Raw genomic sequence first — 23,290 nt, forward strand, 5'->3', positions numbered from 1 at the left:
CTCTCATCGATGTTTCTAACTCTCTATCTCCCTTCCTCTCTGTACAAAATCAATAAAATATATTTAAAAAAATGAAACATTTTGCTGAACAGACTGGTCACAATTAAAAGGGTAGGGTAGGGTAGGGATGTGCAGGAGGCAGCTGGTTGATGTTTCTCTCTCATCGATGTTTCTAGCTCTCTATCCTTCTCCCTTCCTCTCTGTAAAGAATAAATAATAATAATAATAATAAAAGAAATATAAGAGATTGTAAGAAAATACTATGAACAACTATTAATATATGCCAATAAGCTGGACAATATGGATGAAGTGGACAAATTCCTAGAAAAATACAATCTTTCAAAACTGAATCAGGAAGAAATAGAAAACCTGAATAGGCCAATAAAACTAATGAAATAAAAGCAGTAATAAAAATGTCCCAGCAAACAAAAGCCTGAGTCCAGACGGACTCACAGGGGAGTTTATCAAACCTTCAAAGAACAACTAACACCTCTACTCCTAAAACTATTGCAAAACGTCCCAGAGAAAAGAACACTTCGAAGCTCTTTTTCTGAGGCCAGCATTATCCTAATTCCAAAACCAGATAAATTCACTACGGAGAAAGAGAATTACTGGCCAATGTCCCCGATGAACATAGATGCTAAAAGCCTCAAATATCAGCAAATCGGATCCAGAAATATAGTAAAAAGATCATACATCATGACCAAGTAGAATTCATTCCAGGTAAGCAAGGCTGGTACAATATTTGTAAATCAATAAATGTGATACTTCACATAAACAAATTGAAAGACAAAAATCACATGATCATATAAATAGATGCAGGAAAAGCATTTGACAAAAATCCAATACCCATTTATAAAAACTCTCAGCAAAGTGAGATAGAGGGAGCATATTTCAACATGATAAAGGCCATATATGACAAACCTTCACCCAACATCATACTCAATGGGCAAAAGCTAAAACCATCTCCCTAAGAGCAGGGATGTCTGCTTCACCACTCTTATTCAACAAAGTACTGGAAGAACAACAAGTCAATATTTCTCTAGCAAATCAATAAATAAATAAAAAAAGTCTAGCCTTGGCCAGGTAACGCAGTTGGTTGGAAGGTTGTCCCATACACCAAATAAAAGGCATCCAAATTGGAAAGGAGGAACTAAAACTCTCATTATTCACAGATGACATGATATTGTACATAGAAAATCCGAAAGACTCCACCAAAAAACGACTAGACTTAATAAATGAAATTGGCAATGGAGCAGGATACAAAATCAACACCCGAAATCTATGGTTGTTTTGTACAGCAATAATGAATTCTCAGAAAAGAAACTAAAACAGTCCCACTTACCACTGCAACAGAAAAAATTAAGATACTTAGGAATAAACTTAACCAAGGAAGCAAAAAAAAAGTATAATCAGAAGCAAAATCAAAGGACAAAGAAAACGATAAATCACTGTAACTGCTTTCATATTAAAATATTTATTTTTCTAAAAGATCACACAAAAGTTGGGAAGAGAAAGAGGATGTCAACTAGTCTACACCGAAGTCCGGGCGGACGAGGACAAAGAGCTGCCTAAGGAAACGGAGCTGGAGCCGGGGCACAGGGAGCAGCCCCGTGTGCCCGTCACTCCCTCCGGGCAGGGAGGAGCAGGCTCACTCTTTAGACATGCTCTTGATGGTCTTGTGCTCCTTCATGGCCTTCTCCCAGTCGCTGCCATTGAATTCCTCGATGACCATGCTCCGCACAGTGCCCTCGTCCAGGCAGTGTGGGGCGATGCCTGGGGGTGGCAGAGAGAGGGGTTTCCTGGGTGATGAGACCAGGGGCTCTCCTGGCTCTTGCACAAGCCCACACCTGCAAGCGTCACAGGGCTGCATATGAGCTCACAGCTCCTGCTTGCTTTCCTCGTCTCTGGGACGGGATCTGACTTCTCAGCCAGGGAGGCCACGGCTGGCCATCGGGCAGGACAGGCTGAGGGCAGAGCAGAAAGACGCCGCCTGGAGCAACCTCTGACTCACAGTCTGCGGCGTCCCCAGGCCTCCTCTGGCTGAGACAGGTGCTTCTAAGCATTAAATGCCGCCCCATCGATACAGGAGTTACCACCGTCCCAGAGCCCTCCTGTGCCTCGAGGTGGGAGAAGGGCGTCACCGCGGGGACAGACAGCAGCTGCTCCGAGAAATGGGCAGCAGAGCAGGCGGTGCCAGGCCCTCCCCACGCGAGGCAGTCAGGCCGCTGCCCGCTCTGGAGGCTGCGCTTCCGGGAACACAGCCCCTGGGCGCCGCCCTCGCCGCTGCTTCAGTTCACTCGGCAATGGCGTCATGGAACCACCAGCTAAAGGCTGTTTCTGCCTCCAGATCAAGGCCAGGGAGAGGGACTTGGGGGGGGGGGGGGGGTCTCCTGTTTCTATTTTGAACCAAAAAATTTGAATGGCATTATCACTGCCTCCTTATCCCTTTACCCACCGTTGCTACCCCCTTCCCACAGCCCCCATCTCTCCCGATTGCTGTCCCCAGTGCCAGCCCTGGAGGCAGCTGGCAGCACCAGGATGAGGTCAGGTGGGGCTGGCGTCTGATCGACCAGAACCGGGCTTCCATCCAGCGTCTGTTCCGGCGTCTGTTCCTCTGAAACAGGCATGTGGGAGGGCCTCCACGCTGGGGCACGCCGAGCCCGCAGCGCCCACCGTGCACCGGCCTTTGCCCAGAGCAGCCGGTGGCGGGAGCCGCGCTGTGGTCCCGGTACTCACCGAAGCCGCCGGGGTTGGAGCGGGGCGTGTAGAAGCTCTGCACCCCGCACCTCTTGCAGAAGGTGTGCTGCGCCTTGTGGGTGTTGAACGTGTACGTGGTTATGCTCTCCGCTCCCTGAGGGAAAACACACAGACAGTGTCCTCTTCCACCAAGAGACGTTTATTTCCCACTTAAAAGTCTATCTTTCAAAAGGCTCAACGGGTTAGGCAGCCTCTGTAGGGCCCTGGGAGGAGGAGCCCTGGGACACACCGATCTCTCAGGAAACCGCCTGCACGGCCAGGAGCCGCGTGTGGACGGGCCCTGTGCTGGGGAAGGGCAGCTTGCGCCTCCTCGCAGGCCAACCGCACCCAGAGCGGCCCAGCCTGTGTCCCCGTCACAGCCGGCAGCCGGGGCATCAGGGCGGGAAACGCCACTTTCCAGCCCAGGGAGCCGCAGCTTAGCTCGGCCTGGGACTGGCCTCCACGTCCCCACGCGGCTGCTGACGGTCTTGAGAAAACCTTCATCTGTGAAGAGCAAACTAAGAAGAGTACTTGCCAGACATCAGAGACAAAAGACTAATTTCCCAAATGGATAACAAATGAAAAATTGGACAAAAAACATGAACAAACAGCGCCCAAAGTGCAAGGTTGAGGGTTTGATACCCAGTCAGGGCACCGACAAGAATCAGCCAGTGAGCGCACAAATAACTGGAACGAGAAGTTGATGTTTCCCCCTCCCCCTTTCTTCTCTCTCTAGTCCATAAATAAGAATTAAGAAAAAAAATAAATAGCTCTGTAACCTGTGAAATGGTGTTTACACTCACGAACTGCGATGAGGCGTTTTTCTGTCGGGGCCAATGTAAAAGCAGTTTAACAGTATGAGGAGCACATGGGGAACATCGCTCCACGGACCAGCTGTGAGAACACACACTGGTGAGTTCTGACAACAGTTTTTTTTTTCTTAATATCTTCCTGGTGTCTTTATTTTATTTTATTGTTTTATTTTTTTAAATAAATTTTTATTGTTCATATTATTACAAATGTTCCTTTCCCCCCCCTTCTCACCCCACCCTCTGCCCTTTCCCCACCCCCCATTGTCCTCATCCATAGGTGCACAGTTTATGTTCAGTCTCTTCCCACATCCCCCTCTCCCCTTTTCCCCAAGAATAAACAGTTCACTCCCCTTCCATACCTCTGATTCTATTATATTCAACAGTTAATATTGTTCATCAGATTTTTTTTTTTTTTAGTTTCCTTGGTTTTTAGATTCACTTGTTGATAGTTACGTATTTGTTGTTCATAATTTTTATCTTTATTTACTTTCTCTTCTGAAAGAACCCCCTTCAGCAATTCATATAATTCTGGTTTGGTGGTGATGAACTCCTTTAGCTTTTTTTTATTAGTGAAGCTCTTTATCTGACCTTCGAATCTGAGTGATAGCTTTGCTGGATAGATTATCTTTGGCTGTAGGTTCTTATTATTCATCACCTTGAATATTTCTTGCCATTCCCGTCTGGCCTGCATGGTTTCTGTTGAGAAATCAGCTGACAATCGTATAGGTGCTCCTTTATAGGTAACTACCTTCTTTGCTCTTGCTTCTTTTAATATTCTCTCTTTGTCTTTTGCTCTTGGAATCTTAATTATGATTTGTCTTGGTGTGGTCCTCTTTGGATTCCTTTTGTTTGGAGTTCTGTGCGCTTCCTGGACTTGTAAGTCTAATTCTTTCACCAGGTGGGGAAAGTTTTCTGTCACTATTTCTTTCAGTATGTTTTCGATATCTTGCTCTCTCTCTTCTTCTGGGACCCCCATAATTCTGATGTTGGTTCGCTTGAAGTTGTCCCAGAGGTTTCTTACATCATCTTCAACTTTCTGGATTCTCTGGCCTTCTTGCATCTGCGGAGGAGTGTCTTCTGGCTCTTTATGTTCCAAATCTTTGACTTGATTCTTGCGATCTTCCATTCTGTTTTTAGGACTCCATAAAATATTTTTTATTTCAGACAATGTATTCTTTATTTCTTGTTGATCCCTTATTATTTCTAGTTGATCCCTTTTCATATCCTCATAGGTCTTGTTTATTTTATCGGCCTTTTCTAGGAGATTCTTGAACAACCTTATAAGTGTGGTTTTGAACTCTATATCCAGTCGCTTTTTGTCCTCCATTTCTTTTGTTTGTGATCTATTTGGTTTAGGCATTTTCGCAGGCAGCTTTCCTGATGGGGCGGGGTTTCAGGGTGGAGCCTACAGCCTTGGCTTCCGTCAGCCCCGCCCTATGCGACTCCTGAGACTCAGGGTCCTTCAGTACTTGTTGCGAGCGCCTCTGAGAGAAAGGTGCCCTCGATTTTCGCCTCCTGCCAAACTGTCTATGCTCTCCCCCAATGAGTCCGGTTTTGGGGTTCAGTTCAGTTGGTAGTGGGATTGGAGGTGGCGTTCAGAGCAGTCTGGAGCCCCTGTCTCCTTCCCGTTAGGGCAATCCCACGGCACAGCCAGCCGGCCCTTCTCTGCTCGCAGTGTGCGCGCCTCCGGGACCTCCTTTCGCCACTTCCCCGGAGTCCCGCCTTACAGCCCGGCTCCCTATGGATGAGCCTGGGTCCCCGGGGTCTGGCCTAGAATTGGGGTTCAGAGCAGTTGGAGCTGGGCCCAGCACAGTCGGAGCTTTTCTCTCCTTCCCGCTTGGGACCGCCAGCCAGGCACTCGGCCTCCCTCCTCTCCGGCTCTGTCCTCTCGGCGCGCGCCATGTGTCTCCGTACCTTGGGCTTTTACAGCTCCTCCGCGCTTCCTTCTGGTTTTCTCCTTGCTTCTCGTTGTAGAATTTCCAGTCAGTCGACTTTCCTGTAGTTCTGGGTAATGTCCATTTTATATTTTAGTTGTATTTTGTTGAAATTGTTGTGTGCGGCTGCAGCTAGTTGCCTACCCGAGCAGCCATCTTGGATTCTCTCTTCCTGGTGTCCTTTCTGACATCAACATTTTAAATGGACATCCTTTAACACAGCAACGCCCCTGCTAGGAATGTCTCCCCAGCAAGAACTCCCTGTGTGCAATGGCACATGCACACGGACAGTACAGCCTGCCTGGAAAGGCTGAGGATTGAGCAAACTGACCGCGCCCACCAACAGAAGACCAGTTGGAGCATTACAGACATAACATGGGGTCCTCTGCGACTTTCCCAAACAACGAGGCAGTTCCACCCACAAACACTAATCGGGAATCTTCTCTACGGTCACCAAGTTAGTGAAAAGGCAAAGTGTGTAACAACTTTTTGTAGTAGACAACCATTTCTATTTTTTAAAAAGGATACACATACTTGTGCGCTGTGTGTGCACGTGTGTGTGCACGTGTGTGTGTGTGTGCACGGGTGAGGGCTGGGGTGGAGGTTTTCTTATGCTTCATCCCCCGCTGCCAGAACAGCCTGGAGCTTGTGTCTCCTGTAAAAACAGTTCCCTCAGGAGTCCCGCCCCCTGCCCACGGCCACTTCACCAGAGAAGCTGCAGAGAACAGCCAGTGGTCCTGCAGCAGCTCAGTGACCTGATTACACAATTCGCCCAGAAGTGACCGAGCAGGGAGCTGCTCACACCGGCTGCACCGTTCACCATGAGGTCACCAGAGGTCACCATGACACCCGTCCTCACTCCCTCGCCATGCTGTGTGCCCACCAGCCTGGCCACAACCCTCCTCCCACAGAGGCGCACAGCCCGTCATCACTTCTGTCTCAGGCCCAATCACACTCACCACGGGCAGCATCTTGACAAATCCAACGGGCACTTCTCTTTTTTTTTTTTAATATATATTTTATTGATTTTGTACAGAGAGGAAGGGAGAGAGATAGAGAGTTAGAAACATCGATGAGAGTCATCGATCAGCTGCCTCTTGCACACCCCCTACTGGGGATGTGCCCGCAACCAAGGTACATGCCCTTGACCGGAATCGAACCCGGGACCCTTCAGTCCCCAAGCCGACGCTCTATCCACTGAGCCAATGGGCACTTCTCTTGACCACTGGCTTTTAACTTGCTCTTCTACTAACTGCTCAGAACCACGCCTTCCATTTAGAATGGTCTCTGAGGACCCGCTCTCCTGTTCCTGCCCTCCCCCGGCTTACTAATGCTGGCGGGCCCAGGAGCCGTCCTCGCCCTCTCCCTTCTTCGGCGACACCCTCTGCGGCTGGCCCACCGGCCTCCTAACTCTAAGCACCAGCAATGAGCCGGCCTCGCCAAACCGGCAGCTGCAGCTCTGCTCTCTCTCCAGACTCACATCCAGCTCCCACCTCCTAGCTCTGTAGGTTTGTCCAAAAGATAACTTCAACCGAGCTTTTTCTGAAAAGAACTCTTGATTTCAGCATCTTACCACTTCTCGCCCGGGATCTGGCATCTCTGTCCGCTGCGCTGGTCAGGCCCAACACTGCGGATGAGCTTTGCTCTCTCGTCCTCTTCGCCCCAGTCCTTCAGAGTCTGAGCAGCCTTCTCTGCAGCAGCAGCTCTCAGCGCGGTCCTCACCACAAGCATCACATGAACGCGTGCGGAATGTCCATCTTCCTCCCCATCCCAGCCCACGGTCAGGAGCGGGGCTCGGCCACCTGTTCAGCATGCCCTCTAGGTGGCGGTGCACACTGAGGTGTGAGACCCACTGCTCTAAAACATCTGTCAATTACCAATTCAAACATCTCTCCAGCCATGGCCAATGCTGGTCAGTGGTTAGAGCGTCATCCCGTGCTCTAAGGATTGTGGGTTCAATTCCCAGCCAGGGCACATATCCAGGTTGTGGGTTCAATTCCTGGTTAGGGGGCGTACAGAAGTAGGCAACCAATCAATGTTTCTCTCTCACATCCATGTTCCTCTCTCCCCATTCCTCTCTCTAGAATAAAGAAAAAAAGTACATCTCCAATTATCTGTTTTCTTTCCATCTCCATGACTACCGTCCTAATCCAAGTTCCCATCATCTCTCACCTGACCCGCCATGACAACCTCTTAGCTATCGCCGTCTGCACCTTACCTCCTTTCCAGCCAGTCTGCACCCCACACCAAAGTGAGCTTTTAAAACCCGAGGCAGGCCCTGTCACTGCCCTGCTTCTGCCCGCCAGTCCAGGAACTTCACACTACACCGGAGGAAAGCTACCTCTCTGCTGCGCTCTCTCCAACCACCCTGTTTCCCCCTCCTTTTCCCTCCCCTCCCGTCCCTCCTGCACTGCTTTCTCTCTGCTGGGGGGGACTCCGCCCCGCACCCCCTTCATCCTGAGAACTGAGCCGGGGGACCTTTCCTGCCAATCTACGCCGGCCCCGTGCCATCTGCCGTGCCCTCTGCTTCCCCTCGTTCCACAGCGACCGGCCTTCTCGCTCAGTCCTTCTGGCCCCTCCACAGCCTGTCAGCTCCGAGGCGGACCTCTCTGCCTGCCAGCTGCTGGGCTTCGGGGAGCAGTGCCTGTACACAGGAGGTGACCCCTGTGTACTTGTTGAATGAATTGATAAGTTCTGTACTTACTTTAAAAAAACACACACACACACACACAATATGGACATATATGAATCACTGCACCTTGTATCTGAGCCTAACACAATGTTGGGTGTTAATTCAGAGTGAATGAATAAGCCCTGGGATGCACCTGGGATGTGGGGTGGCACATAAGTGGAACAAATCGATGTTGCTCTCTCTCTCTGTGTGTCTCACAAAATCAATAACAATTTTCTTAATTAAAAAGAATAAATAAATACAAAAAAAAAAAAAAAAAAAAGCAGAAACTTGTTCCCTCAACAGACTGGAGCGGAAGAAGAGAATGGCTCTGGAGCACCGGGAGAACGCACTGGTAAGCAAGTCCCGGAAGAAAAATACCAGCTCAAGACCCAGAGCCCCAGCCGCACCCACTGTGTCTTCAAACACCGTCCGCCCGGGGGCCGGAGCACGGGGACGGCCCGCAGCCCCAACACCGTCCGCCCGGGGGCCAGAGCACGGGGACGGCCCGCAGCCCCAACACCGTCCGCCCGGGGGCCGGAGCACGGGGCCGGCCCGCAGCCCTAACACCGTCCGCCCGGGGGCCGGAGCACGGGGACGGCCCGCAGCCCCAACACCGTCCGCCCGGGGGCCGGAGCACGGGGCCGGCCCGCAGCCCCAACACCGCCCGCCCGGGGGCCGGAGCACGGGGACGGCCCGCAGCCCCAACACCGTCCGCCCGGGGGCCGGAGCACGGGGACGGCCCGCAGCCCTAACACCGTCCGCCCGGGGGCCGGAGCACGGGGCCGGCCCGCAGCCCCAACACCGTCCGCCCGGGGGCCGGAGCACGGGGCCGGCCGCAGGCCTCGGAGGGGAGTGCGGGCAGTCCTCGGGAGTCGGGAAGACGGGAGAGGAAAGACGAAGGACCAGGGCAGACAAGCAACAGGAGACAGATCAGCCCGAAGTCCGGGGAGGGAGCCCCTCACTGCCCAGGCGGCGGGGACCACGCGCTTGTCCTCTGTCTGTCCTGGGCTGCAGACAGGGAGCAGGACCAGAGCCGGGCCTGGAGCCGGAGGGCGGAGGGCAGGGACACTGCACGCGCACAGCCATGTCTGTCCCTTCCAGATGCTGCCCGAGAACAAAATAAAGTCCCACAGGAACAAGGTTTAAAAACCTTATGTTTTTCACTGGGAAATGCTAAAGTACAGTACTTAGAAAACAGAGAAGTAAAATCCTACTTTGATAAAAGACAAAATACATGTTTAGATGGATCGATCTGTGTAGAAAATCATACACAAGATATACACCAAAATATTAAGTGATTACCTAGTTGACAGGATCTGGGTGATCTTATTTATTGGAAAATGTTTCCTCAGTATTATCAAATAAGCATCCAAAATATAAAGGAAAAAGTAACGAGCTTTTACAATAACCATGGAGCCGGGTGACCAGGGACATGACCGCCCAGAGAGCCGTGCCGCTCCTGGTCCCGCGGACTCCCCCCGGGGCTGCCATCGCAGGGACTCACCACGGCTCCGCCTCTCCAGCCCTGCTCTCAGCACTAACCTTCAGGAGCTTGAAGCGAGAAGCAGGAACAATGAAGTGTCTGTTCTGCTTCTTCTTGCAGACACTGCAGCTGCAGAAAGACAGAGGCCCAGACTGTGAACAGCCTCCGCCCCTGAGTGCCCGGGCCCCACCGATAGGGGCTGAGCTGGCTGACCCAGGAGGCTCGCAGCGAAACTGGCCGCCTGGGCTCTGCCGAGGCCCCCGGCAGCAGTGGGGACCACCATCCCCTTTGAAGACCCTGGCTGAGACCACGTGTCTGTCACCCACCCCCGCTTCATGCAGGGAGCTGTCGTTCTAGACACACTGACACCACGCATAGAGGCAATCTTCCACCTCTGGGAGAGCCACCCCAAAATGGACAGAAAGATTGCGTGTCCCTCTTTGCTCATCTGCTCCTCACAGCAAGCCTCGCTCCAGGAAAAACAGGTCCTCAGAGGACCCTCTGTGGAGCTAAATGTAAGCCCTCTCTTTTCAGCCCACCTTTTTAAAAAATTATAATTTAGTACAGAGTCCTCCGCACCGGAAGAGCCTCTAATCCTCTGGCATCGAGGCCATGGTGCTTCTTCAGTCTAGACTCCACTTTATAGCCTGGTCAGGCCCATGGCATTTTTTTCACATAAAACTCAGGGACCACCTAAGGACAAAAGGTCCACACGACGGAGCCTGTCCCTGTTCTGTCCCAATGCCAGGGACGGCGCTGGAAAGCACCTCCACCTGGAAGAGCCCAGCGAGAGGCCGGAGCATGGCGTGTACCCCCCTCACTCTCCCTCCCCCCAACTCTGAAGACTCTGCCCAAGGCCTTCCTTCAGTGCCCAGACTGACCCGCTTCAGCCACCACTGCGCCACCCACCAGTCTGGGGGTGACTCTGCCAGGTGCAAGCCAGAGGACCCTGCTCCGTGTCACCTGAGTGGTACTATAGCAGTGCGCGCGCTCGCTCTCTCCCTCCCTCTCTCTCTCCCCCCCCCCCTCTCTCTCTCTTTCACTCACTTATGCATACACACTCACATACAGAACAGACTCAGTTTTTAGCCTCCATTTTTTAAAAAAATGTTATTATTAAAAACCTCTGGCCCTGGCTGGTTTGGCTCAGCGGACAGAGCGTCAGCCTGCAGACTGAAGGGTCCTGGGTTTGATTCCAGTCCAGGCTCGAGGTCTGGCCCTGGCCAGGGTGTGTAAGGGAGGGAACCACCCGATGTGTCTCTCTTACGTCGATGTTTTCTGTCTCTCCCCCTCCCTTCCACTCTCTCTAAAAATCAATGGATAAATTTCCTCAGGTGAGGGTTAACTACAAAAAAACCCACAAAAACAAAGTGAAACTTCTAGCCCCAGCCAGTGGGGCTTACTTAGTAGGCTGGAGCAGTGGTCAGCAAACTCATTAGTCAACAGAGCCAAATATCAACAGCACAACAATTGAAATTTCTTTTGAGAGCCAAATTTTTTTTAACTTAAAACTTCTTCTAACGCCAATTCTTCAAAATAGACTCGCCCAGGCTGTGGTATTTTGTGGAAGAGCCACACTCAAGGGGCCAAAGAGCCACATGTGGCTCACGAGCCGCAGTTTGCCGACCACAAGACTGGAGCATTGTCCTGCACAATGAAAGGTCACAGGTTTAATCCCAGTCAAGGCACATACCTGCGTTGCAGGTTCAATCCCTGGTTGGGGCTCCTATGCCCTCCTATGGGACGCAGCCGATTTGTGTTTCTCTCTCACATCAATGTTTCTCTCTTTCTCTAAAAATCAATGAACATATCCTCAGTGAGGATTAAAAACAAAATTTTAAATTAAAAAAAAACAAACAACTTCTAGTACACACAACAGGGACAATAGGACAATGAACCCTTATGTACATATCATCCGAGTCCAACAATTACCAACTGCATGTTGTCCCATCTATCCCCCGTGCCCAGGAAACTGAGGCACCGCCTAACTCCGAACCTTTGAACAACAAGGGAAGAGAAAACACGCACTTGCAGTCAAAGATGTGCAGGTCTGCAGAGGCCCAGACTTCAAAGCGGACCGCTCCACAGTGGCAGCCTCCCGTGTGCTTCACCAGGCCCTGGTATTCACTACAGGAAACAGAAAATCGGTAAGATAAGGATTTCTGAGGTGCAGCAGAGCTCCCTAACACAGCCACAAACCCAAACAGGCAGCCAAAAGGGGGAGACAAAAGAAACAACCCACAAATAAAAGAACTAGAGAATTATCCAGAAGAAGAAATAAATGAAACAGAGAGAAGAAATTTATCTGATATAGAGATTAGAAAATGATGTTAACGAGGATCAACAGCATGAGAAAAGATATACCGTATTTTTCGGACCATAAGACGCACTTTTTCCCCCCCAGAAGTGGGGGGGAAAAGTCCCTGCGTCTTATGGTCCAAATATAGCCTACACATATACTTTAAAAAAAGTTTTTTTTACTTGCCCGGCTCTGTGTGGTCTCTGTGTGCTTGCCCGGCTCTAAAATGGTTCTAAATGCTGCTGTTTACTTTACAGGGTTGATTACATGTGTTTATGACTGTGATGTTGAGTTTTAATGCACATAAAATATTTTAGGACACTATTTGTTTCAGAATCTTTTTTTTTTTCATTTCCCTTCTCTAAAAACTGGTGCGTCTTATGGTCCGGAGCGTCTTATGGTCCGAAAAATACGGTAGTAACTATGAAAACAGAAAGAATGACATAGCACAAATAAAGAACACACAAATAAAGGAATACATAGCAGATCAGATGAAGCTGAGGATCAAATCAGTGAATTGGGTGACAGGATTGAAAAAAAATCACTCAATCAGAGAACTAAAAAAGAAAAAGGCAGCCAAAACTGGTTTGGCTCAGTGGATAGAGTGTCGGCCTGCACACTGAAAGGTCCCGGGTTCGATTCTGGTCAAGGGCATGTACATTGGTTGTGGGCACATCCCCAATGGGAGATGTGCAGAAGGCAGCTGGTCGATGTTTCTCTCTCATCAATGTTTCTAGCTCTCTATCCCTCTTCCTTCCTCTCTGTGGAAAATCAATAAAATATATTTTTTTTAAAAAACAAAAAAACAGGAGGACAGCTGTGGGATAATGTGAAACGTAACAATATTAGAATAGCAGGTGTGCCAGAAGAGGCAGAAAGGGAGAAAGGGATAATGGCAGAAAACTTCCATAACCTGGTAAAGGAAAAAGTCACACAAGTCCAAGAGGCACAGAGAACCCCAAGCAAGAAGAACCCAAACAGACCTATGTCCAGACACATCATAATTAAATTTCCAAAATTAAAGACAAAGAGAGAATCTTAAAGGCAGCAAAAGAAAAGCAAACTGCTACCTACAAAGGAGTTCCCATAAGGCTGACACCTGATTTCTCATCAGACACTCTACAGGCCAGAGGGAATGGCACGAAATACTTAATGTAATGGGAAGCAAGGATCTGAGACCAAGATTACTATACCAGCAAGGCTATAGTAATTCAAGTGCACATTCAAAATAGACGGTGAAATAAAGAGCTTCCTGAACAACAACAACAAAAGGCTAAAGGAGCACATCACCACCAAGTCAGCATTACAAGAACTGCTAACGGGACTGCTGTAATGAGAAGAAGAAACAGAGAGAAACCTGGGCATACAGAATTAAAATGGCATAAATAAGTACCTCTCAATAATAACCCTAACTGTAAATGGATTAAATGCTCCAGTCAAAGATTTAGGTTAGCTGAATTTTTACAAAAACATAACCGCACTACGTGCTGTCTCCAATAGACCCACCTCAGAACAAAAGACACACACAGGATGAAAGTGAAGGAATGGGAAAAAATGGAAAAGAAAAAAAGCTGGAGTAGCAATACTCATCTCTGACAAATTAGACTTCAAAATGAAGGCCATCACAAGAGACAACAAAGGTCACTACCTAATACTAAAGGGATGGATTCAAAAACAGGATATAATCCTGGGAAACATATATGCACTCAATATAGAAGAACCTAAATATATAACAAAACTTCTAGAGGACTTTAAGGGAGAGATCAACAGCAACATAGTCATAGTAGGAACTTTAACGCCCCTCTGACTTCACTGGGTAGATCTTCCACACAAAAACTTAGTAAGGAAACAGTGACTCTAAAGGACACACTTTTGATCAGATGGATTTAATTGACATTTATATACCATTTCACCCCAAAACTGCAGAACAGACATCAAGCACATGGATCATTCACAAAGATAAACCACATGTTAGGACACAAAACAAGTCTCTACAAGTTCAAGAAGACTGAAATCATTTCAAGCATCTTCTCAGATCCCGTGGAATGAAATTAGAAAACAACTACAGTAAAAACTACCAAAACATTCAAACACATGGAGGCATTTAATCCATTTACAGTTAGGGTTCAAACACAATAAGTAACAAGTTATTAAACAATGATGGGTTACCACTGAGATCAAGAAAGAAATTAAAAATTTCCTGGGAAGAAATAAAAATGAGTACACAATAACCCCAAATCTCTGGGATACAGCAAAAGCAGTCCTGAGTTCATAGCATTACAGGCCTACCTCAAAAAACAAGAAAAATTATCAATAAGCTATTAAACACTACAACTTAAAGAATTTTAGAGAACAACAAGAAAAGCCCAGAGTTAGTAGAAGAAAGTAAATAATAAAGATTAGAGCAGAAATAAATGACACAGAGACTAAAATAAATACACACACATACACACACCAATGGTTCTTTGAAAAAATAAACAAAATTGATGAACCATTAGCCAGATTCATCAAGAAACAAAGAGAGAGGACCAAAATAAATATAATCAGAAATGAAAGTAGAAAGAAACCACTGACACCACAGAAATACAAAGGATTTTAAGGAAATACTATGAACATCTATATGCCAACAAGGATAGATCAAGACAATATGGATGAAATGGACAAATTCCTAGAAAAATACAATCTCCCAAAACTGAATCAGGAAGAATCAGAAAACCTGAATAGGCCAATAACAACTGAGAAAATTGAAGCATAATAAAAATAAAAAAAACTTCTGGTAAATAAAAGCCCGGGTCTGGACATATTCATGGAGGAGTTTTACCAAACATTCAAAGCAAAACTAACACCTATCCTCCTCAGACTATTCTAAAAAATCCAAGAGGAAGGAAAACTTCCAAGCTCTTTTTATGAGGCCAGCATTACCCGACTTACAAAACTAGATGAAGACACTATAAAGCAAGAGAATTACTGGCCAATATCCCTGATGAACATAGATCCTAAAAGCCTCAACAAAATATCAGCAAATCAGATCCAGAGTATAGTAAAAAGATCATACACCATGACTATGATCATTCCAGGTATGCAAGGCTAGTACACATTTCACAAATCAGTAACATGATACATCACATAAACAAACTGAAAGACAAAAATCACATGATCATATAAATAGATGCAGAAAAAGCATCTAACAAAATCCAACACCCATTTTTAAAATAAAAACTCTCAGCAAAGTGGGAATAGAGGGAGCATATCTCAACATGATAAAGGCCATATATGACAAACCTACACCCAACATCATGCTCAATGGGCAAAAACTAAAACCATTTCCCTAAGAGCAGAACAAAACAGGGATGTCCGCCGGAACCGGTTTGGCTCAATGGATAGAGCATCGGCTTGGGGACTGAAGGGTCCCGGGTTTGATTCCGGTCAAGGGCATGTACCTTGGTTGCCGGCCCATCCCCAGTGGAGGGTGTGCAAGAGGCAACTGATCGATGACTCTCTCTCATCGATGTTTCTAACTCTCTATCTCTCTCCCTTCCTCTCTGTATAAAATAAATAAAATATATTTTAAAAACAACAACAACAACAAAAAAAAAAAACAGGGATGTCCGCTTCCACCACTCTAATTCAACAGAGCACTGGAAGTCCTGGCCACAGCGATCAGACAAGAAGAAGGAATAAGAGGCATCCACATAGGAAAGGAGGAAGTAAAACTCTCATTATTCACAAATGACATGATATTGTACATAGAAAATCCTAAAGACTCCACCAAAATTCTTCTAGGTTTAATAAATGAATTTGCAATGTAGCAGGATACAAAATCAACACCCTAAATCGATGGCTTTTTAACACATCAATAATGAACACTCAGAAAGAGAAACGAAACAAACAATCCCATTTACCATTACAATGAAAAAGTTAAAATACTTAGGAAATAAACTTAACAAAGGAGGCAAAAGACCTGTATTCTGAAAACTACAGGATATTGAAAAAAGAAATATAAACAAATAGAAGAATAAACCATGTTCATGGATTGGTAGAATCAACATCGTTAAAATGGCCATCCTACCCACGGCAATCTACAGATTCACTGCAATCCCTATTAAAATACCAATAGCAGATTTCACAGATCTAGAACAAATACTTCAAAAATTTATATGAAATCAAAAAGGACTCTGAGTAGCTGCAGCAATCTTGAGAAAGAAAAACAAGTTGGAGGAATCACAATACCAGATTTCAGGTTATACTACAAGGCCACCGTAATCCAAACACAAGAACAGGCATATAGACCGATGGAACAGAACTCAGACCCCAGAATCGACCCAAACCATCACGCTCAATTAATATTTGACAAAGGAGGCAAGAGCATACAATGCAGTCAAGAGACTCTCTTCAATAAATGGTGTTAGGCCGAAACCGGTTTGGCTCAATGGATAGAGCATTGGCCTGCGGACTGAAAGGTCCCAGATTCGATTCCAGTCAAGGGCATGTACCTTGGTTGTGGGCACATCCCCAGTAGGGGGTGTGCAAGAGGCAGCTGATTGATGATTCTCTCTCATCGATGTTTCTAACTCTCTATCCCTCTCTCTTCCTCTCTGTAAAAAAATCAATAAAATAGCCGAGACCGGTTTGGCTCAATGGATAGAGCGTCGGCTTGGGGACTGAAGGGTCCCGGGTTTGATTCCGGTCAAGGACATGTACCTTGGTTGCAGGCATATCCCCAGTGGAGGGTGTGCAAGAGGCAGCTGATCGATGACTCTCTCTCATCGATGTTTCTAGCTCTCTATCTCTCTCCCTTCTTCTCTGTACAAAATCAATAAAATATATTTAAAAAAATAAATAAAAAATGGTGTTAGGAAAATTGGACAGGTATATAAAAGAAATGAAACTAGACCACCAACTTAGACCATCTACAAAAATAAACTCAAAATGGCCGAAACCGGTTTGGCTCAGTGGATAGAGCGTCAGCCTGTGGACTGAAAGGTCCTGGGTTCGATGCAGGCACATCCCCAGTATGGGCTGTGTAAGAGGCAGCTGATAGATGATTCTCTCTCATCAATGCTTCTAACTCTCTATCCCTCTCTCTTCCTCTCTGGAAAAAGTCAATAAAATACATTTTAAAAAATATATAAAATAAAAATAAAAATAAACTCAAAATGGATGAAATACTTAAATGTAAGTCAGAAAACCATAAAAATCATAGAAGAGCCCAGCCGGCATAGCTTAGTGGTTGAGCGTTAGCCTATGAACCATGAGGTTATGGTTTGATTACAGGTTCGGTTCCAGTCAGGGCACATGCCCAGGTTGCGGGTTCGATGCCCAGTATGGGACGTGCAGGAGGCAGCTGACTGATGATTCTCTCTCATCATGGAGGTTTCTATCCCTCTCTCCCTCTCCCTTCTTCTCTGAAATAAATAAAAATAAAAAATGCAGCCGAAACCGGTTTGGCTCAGTGGTAGAGCGTCGGTCTGCGGACTGAAGAGTCCCAGGTTCGATTCCAGTCAGGGGCATGTACCTTGGTTGCAGGCACATCCCCAGTGGAGGGTGTGCGGGAGGCGGCTGGTCGATGTTTCTCTCTCATCGACATTTCTGGCTCTCTATCCCTTTCTCCTCCTCTCTGTAAAAAATCAATAAAATATATTTTAAAAAAATAAAAAATAAAAATAAAAATAAAAAATAAAAAATGCAAAAGAAAGCATTCCAAAAATTTTGGGACAAGGTCAGGTGGAGTTAGGGGTGGGAATTCTAATCCCACCACTTAAACATTTTTATTTACGTATGTCAAATATTTACTAAAAAATTGCCAACCAAGTGCACTGCAGTGGAAAGAGAGCAGTAAACAAGATACAGCAGATATGGTTCCTGGCCTTCAAACAAATTACCCAAATAAAGAAAGGCTGGGATTGAAATGACTGATAAAGGCGGCGCAGGCTGCTCTGGAAAAGAAAGACGATGCGCGCCAGCTGAGCTGAGGGTTCAGAAAAAAGCCTTCTGAAAAAGTAACAGCAGCTCTTACCATTTTGCTATATTCTCCTCCAGTATTTTCATATACATGAGTTTTACAAAGCCACACATATACATTCCATACAATTTTATCCTTTTAAAACTTATTATATTATGACTATGATGTGATAAATATCATCAAATTGCTTTCTAAAAGAGCTGGACAGTCTTCAGTAATGAATGGAAAACATTTCACTGTACCTTCTCAAGCAATAACTACAGGGAAAAACAGCTTGCAGTGTTAATCTGCATTTATTTGGTTATTAGGGGATGGTTAAAAGGGGAGGGGGAAGATGGGAGGGTATCCACTAGGATCTTGTAAAAATGTATGCATGGCCATAGACAGACAATGGGGCAAGCTGGCTGGGGTCCATCGGGGGAAAAGGAGACACATGTAATAATTTCAACAGGAATTATTAAAAATAATATATTTTTTAAAAAGGTGAAGGGGGTCCGCCGGCCTGGATCAGTGGTTGAGAGCTGACCTGTGAGCCAGGAGGTCGTGGTCAGGGCACATGCCCAGGTTGCCAGCATGCAGGAGGAAGCCAATCGATGATTCTCTCTCATCATTGATAATTCTCTCTCTCCCTCTCCCTTCCTCTCTGAAATCAATAAAAAGATATATTTTTTAGAAAGTGAAGGGGAATAAAGTAAGTCATGGGAATTTAAGGTCCAGCACAGGGAGTAAAAACACAGTAACTCTGTAGGGTGACAAAGTCATTATTAAACTTGTAGTGGCCACACCATAAGGCATATTAATATCGAATCACTGTGCTGTACACTGGACCTAATATATTGTGTCAACTATAATTTTTTTAAAGAATTGTAAAGACTTAATGCTTTATCATGTTTCTTTACAAGGTGAATCAGTAACTGTACATTCCTCTCGCATGTTAGTTAAAATGGTGAGTTTTGGGTTTTTATAAGTAAAAAAATATTCAGTCCAAAACGACAAAAAGTGAAGCACACAGAAAATCGAATAATCCGTCTCTGAGACTCATTCTCACGAAGAGAATTTCTTCTGGAACAAAGACAAGGAACATTCTTATTCAAGGAATTAGCCAATCGTTTTTTCCTAGGGTCTTGTCCTTTTTAATTCATAAAATAACCAACACTGAGAGATACTGGGGTGCTAAAATCTGTCTGTACAACCGCTCTACAGAGCCGGCCCGGCCGCTACCGCGTTTGGGGATAAGGGGAAGAGGCCAACACCGCGGGCCGGGCCGCCGCCGGAGCGGGGCCCTCCCCGCAGCAGCGGGGAAGGAGCACAAAGACCTGCGCCTCCCGCGCTCCCCGACCCTCCCGCCCCGCTCCCTCCCTGCGCGCCGGGGACGAAACGGGACTCGCACCCCGGCTGGTTCAAAACTTATGCTGAGCTTTCTCATCCTTCCTTCCCCTCCCACCGTCTCCCAAACACCTGCCAATCCGAAAAGCCACTCCGGAGGGGAGGCCCGGCACCAGGCCTCCGGGGACACCGAGCCCCTCCCCAGGCAAGGCCGCGCACCCCCGAGGCCAGCGGCCGGCCCTCAGGATGGGACCGCGCCCGGGGTCCCCGGAGACGGCGGGCGGTCACATACGGGGCGACGCAGGCAGAAAACCTGCCCCACCCGCAGCCGCGCCCCGCGCCCGGGTCCCCCGACACCCGGCCCGCAGCCGCACTCACAAGGTGTCCAGCAGGAGCTTGGCGGCGCCCTCGCAGGTGAGCCTCTGCCGCTTCTGGAACGTCTCCCAGCGCTCCCGCTGGTCGCCCAGGTCCAGCTTGGCCACCGAGGGCGCCGGAGGGGCCGGGACCGGGGGCGGCGGCAGCGCGGGCTCCGGCGGCGGCTCCCCGGGGCCCGCCTCCTGGGCCCGCGGCGACGACGGCCTCGGCCGCTGCTTGGCCGCCCGGCTCCGGCCCCCGGGGTGGCCCGCGGGGCGCTGGGCGCGGGTGTCGCCGGCGGCCGAGGCGGCGGCGGCGGGAGCCCGGGCGGCCCCGGGCCGCTTCTGCCCGCGCGGCTGGGAGGACGCGCTCCGCCGGGTCGGCCGCATGGCTCCGCCACTGGCGCGCAGGCCCGCCGCCGCGCGTGCCCGCCGCCGCGCCCGCAGCCCGCGCGCCCCTCGCCAGCCGCACCTGCGCGCCCAGGGGGCGCTGCCCGGCCCGGCCGCCCCGCTGCGCCCCAAAAGGCGTGTCCGCTCGCCCCTCGGCCTCGGTGAGTGCGCCCTGCAGGCCAAACGGGCCGCACCTCGGGCCCAGGCTCCCGACACCCGGAGCCTTTGCACCTGCGGAGCGGCCTCCGTCCCCCTGAAGCCTCAGGGCTGCCTACCTGCCCGACCGCGGTGGCCCTGGGTCAGCCCCGAATTCACGGCCACGTCCCCGCGGGCAGCCGGGCACCTTCCCTCCAGACAGGGGAGTTCTGCCCTTGCAGGAGCCCCGTGCGCCTGAGATAAACCGAAGGCCTGGAACCCGCTACCTGCTGACAAAGAGCAGCCGAAACCATAGTCCTTAAACTTCGTCTTTCCAACTTTCTAAAACTGTGTGTGTTACAATTTATTACTTAAAAAAAAAAAAAAAAAAAACACGCCTGTTGACCATTGATACCCTTATTGATAGTCAACAGGCTTTAAAAAAAAAAGTAATAAATGAATGAAGCCTTCACCCAGTTACGTGATTACGTTTTGTTGAACACAGCTCCAGACTTATAGTTTCAGCTTTCACCCTAAGTCTATGATCCACCTCAAATTAGGTTTTTTTTTTGGTTTTGTTAATCCTCCCCCAAAGATATTTTTTCCATTGATTTTTTTTTTCTTAAGAGTGGGAGGAAAGAGTAGCGACAGAGAAACATCTATGTGAGAGAGATATCAATTGGTTTGCCTCCCGCACACACCCCCAACCAGAGCTCGGACAGAAGTACATGCCCTTGCCTGGAATCCAGCCTGGGGAACCTTCCTTCTGTGAGCCTTCCTATCCACTGAGCCAAACCAGCTAGGGCTCAAATTAATTTTTGCAAATGGTGTGAGTTCCTTCCTTCCTTCCTTCCTTCCTTCCTTCCTTCCTTCCTTCCTTCCTTCCTTTTTTTCCTTCCTTCCTTCCTTCCTCCCTCCCTTTCTCCCTCCCTCCCTCCCTCCTTTTATTTCTTTCCTTCCTTTCCTTTCCTTTCCTTTTCTTTTCCTTTCTTTCTTTTTTTCATATAGACATGAAGTTACCTAGGTCTCTATCCTCTATTCTGTTGCACTGATCGACTTACCTGCCCTTGCACCAAGTCAATTCTGTCTTAATATACTTGCTTAATTACTTAGTCATGAAATCAGAGAAAGGCCTCCAGATATCTTCTTCAGGATTATCTTGGCCCTGCTAAGTCCTGTGCATTTCCAAATAAAGTACAGAATCATCTATTTCTACAAAGCAGCCTGCTTGATACTTTATGCTATCAACCATACTCCTATGAAAATCCAATTCCTCCAATTTAATATGTGTAATTTCATTCTTTTAATTTTTGTTTTTGCCATACCCATGGCTGGTTTTGTTTTTTTGAAGAAAATGTTTTAAATTTAAAAAGAGAGTTCCAAAGAAAAGCAAAGAGAAAAACAATAAATTAAAATAAAAGGAAAGGAAAAAAGAGAGTTCTGGCCCTGCCAGTATGGCTCCGGGGTTGAACCAGGAGATCACAGTTCCATTCCCGGTCAAGACCGCTGCCAGGGCTGCAGGCTTGATCCCCACTAGGGCGCGTGCAGGAGGCAGCCAATCAATGATTCTCTCATCAATGATGTTTCTCTTTCCCTCTCCCTTCCTCTCTGACATGAATAAAAATATATTAAAAATAAATTTTTAAAAAATGAAATGTGGCCGAAACCGGTTCGGCTCACTGGTAGAGCGTCGGTCTGCGGACTGAACGGTCCCGGATTTGATTCCGGTCAAGGTCATGTACATTGGTTGCAGGCACATCCCCAGTGGGGGATGTGCAGGAGGCGGCTGGTCGATGTTTCTCTCTCATCGACATTTCTGGCTCTCTATCCCTCTCCCTTCCTCTCTGTAAAAAATCAATAAAATATATTTTTTAAAAAAATGAAATGTGTTTTGATTTAGTTTTGTTCTCCGAGTTTGCACCTCCACCAGTGCAAGGAATTTTTGCCTTCCCTGAATCAGACGACGTTTTCAAAGCGGTGGGGACCATCCACGAAGCAGCTGACTTGAGGTATACGCTCTCCCTAGAGTTCCCCCAGTGGCGCCCACACTCAAAGCCCTCATGCCATGCTACCACCCCAACGTAGACACCAGGGTCACATATGGCTGGACGTCCTAAAGGACAAGTGGCCTGCCTGTGTGACCTCAGGACCATCCTGCTCTCCCTCCTGCTAGAGATCGCAGCATCGATGGCCCGTACGTAGCACACACGTGCTGCAGGGCTCTGGGCACACGCACAGCCTTCAAAAGCTCCGACAGGAAACCTAGGCAAAGCAGGTCTCCGGCCAAGAGCCCTGACCTGGGTGTCCAGCCTCTCTCCTTGTGCCGTCTTCTTACCTTTTCCTTAGGTGGTATGTCCTTGCCTTGATTTCTGTATAGGACTGTATTTACAGCCATGGTATCATATTTGTTTGGTGTCTCATTTTAATATTTTTTTATTTTATTGATTTTTCACAAAGAGGAAGAGAGAGGAATAGAGAGTTAGAAACATCGATGAGAGAGAATCATCGATCAGCTGCCTCTTGCACATCCCCCACTGGGGATATGCCCGCAATTAAGGTACATGCCCTTGAACAGAATCGAACCCAGGACCTTTCAGTCCGCAGGCCGATGCTTTATCCACTGAGCCAAACCGGTTTCGGCTGGTGTCTCATTTTAAAATTAAGCCTCTGGTTGAGCCCCTGTGATGAATAAATAAATAATATATATATATATATATATATATATATATGAATAAATAAATTTTATATATATATATATATATATATATATATATATATATATATATATCCCTAATATGCAAATAGACCAAATGGCAAAACAACCAAACAACTGGTCACTATGGCGTGCACACCAAGAACATGGCAGGTATCGGCAGCAGATGGCAGAGTGTGGAACATGGCGGGCGTCGGCCATGGCGGGATGGTGGAGCAGGTGAGTGGGAGTGCCAGACCAAGATGGGGCGCCAGTTGCTGTCATGGGTGAACCTCTGGCGGTTACTGAAAATTCTTTGCTCCCATGCACTGCCGTCCTGCCTGGTGTTTGCAGCCACTGCTGGCGCCCAGCACTGGCCTCAATCACTCAGCACCATCAGTGGTGGCTGCCAGCCCTGATCGCCTCTCAAGGCTTTTCTACCTCCCCCTGCTCCTGAGGAGCAATTGGGGCTGGCAGCCACTGCTCACACC

General features: G+C 47.9%; 1 protein-coding gene across 1 annotated transcript; it reads right to left on the reverse strand.

Moving 5' to 3' along the window:
- Window positions 1-1,458: 1,458 nt before the first annotated feature.
- Window positions 1,459-20,091, reverse strand: CENPV (centromere protein V). The gene is made up of 5 exons (XM_036412578.2): window positions 19,608-20,091; window positions 11,671-11,769; window positions 9,702-9,771; window positions 2,740-2,854; window positions 1,459-1,776 (listed from the first exon to the last, which is right to left on the reverse strand). Exons 1-5 carry the CDS (start codon window positions 19,970-19,972, stop codon window positions 1,652-1,654), a joined length of 774 nt encoding a protein of 257 aa, XP_036268471.1. The 5' UTR covers window positions 19,973-20,091; the 3' UTR covers window positions 1,459-1,651.
- Window positions 20,092-23,290: the final 3,199 nt, after the last annotated feature.

Source organism: Pipistrellus kuhlii, unplaced genomic scaffold (assembly GCF_014108245.1).
Source record: "Pipistrellus kuhlii isolate mPipKuh1 unplaced genomic scaffold, mPipKuh1.p scaffold_m20_p_45, whole genome shotgun sequence".
Lineage (NCBI taxonomy): Eukaryota > Metazoa > Chordata > Mammalia > Chiroptera > Vespertilionidae > Pipistrellus > Pipistrellus kuhlii.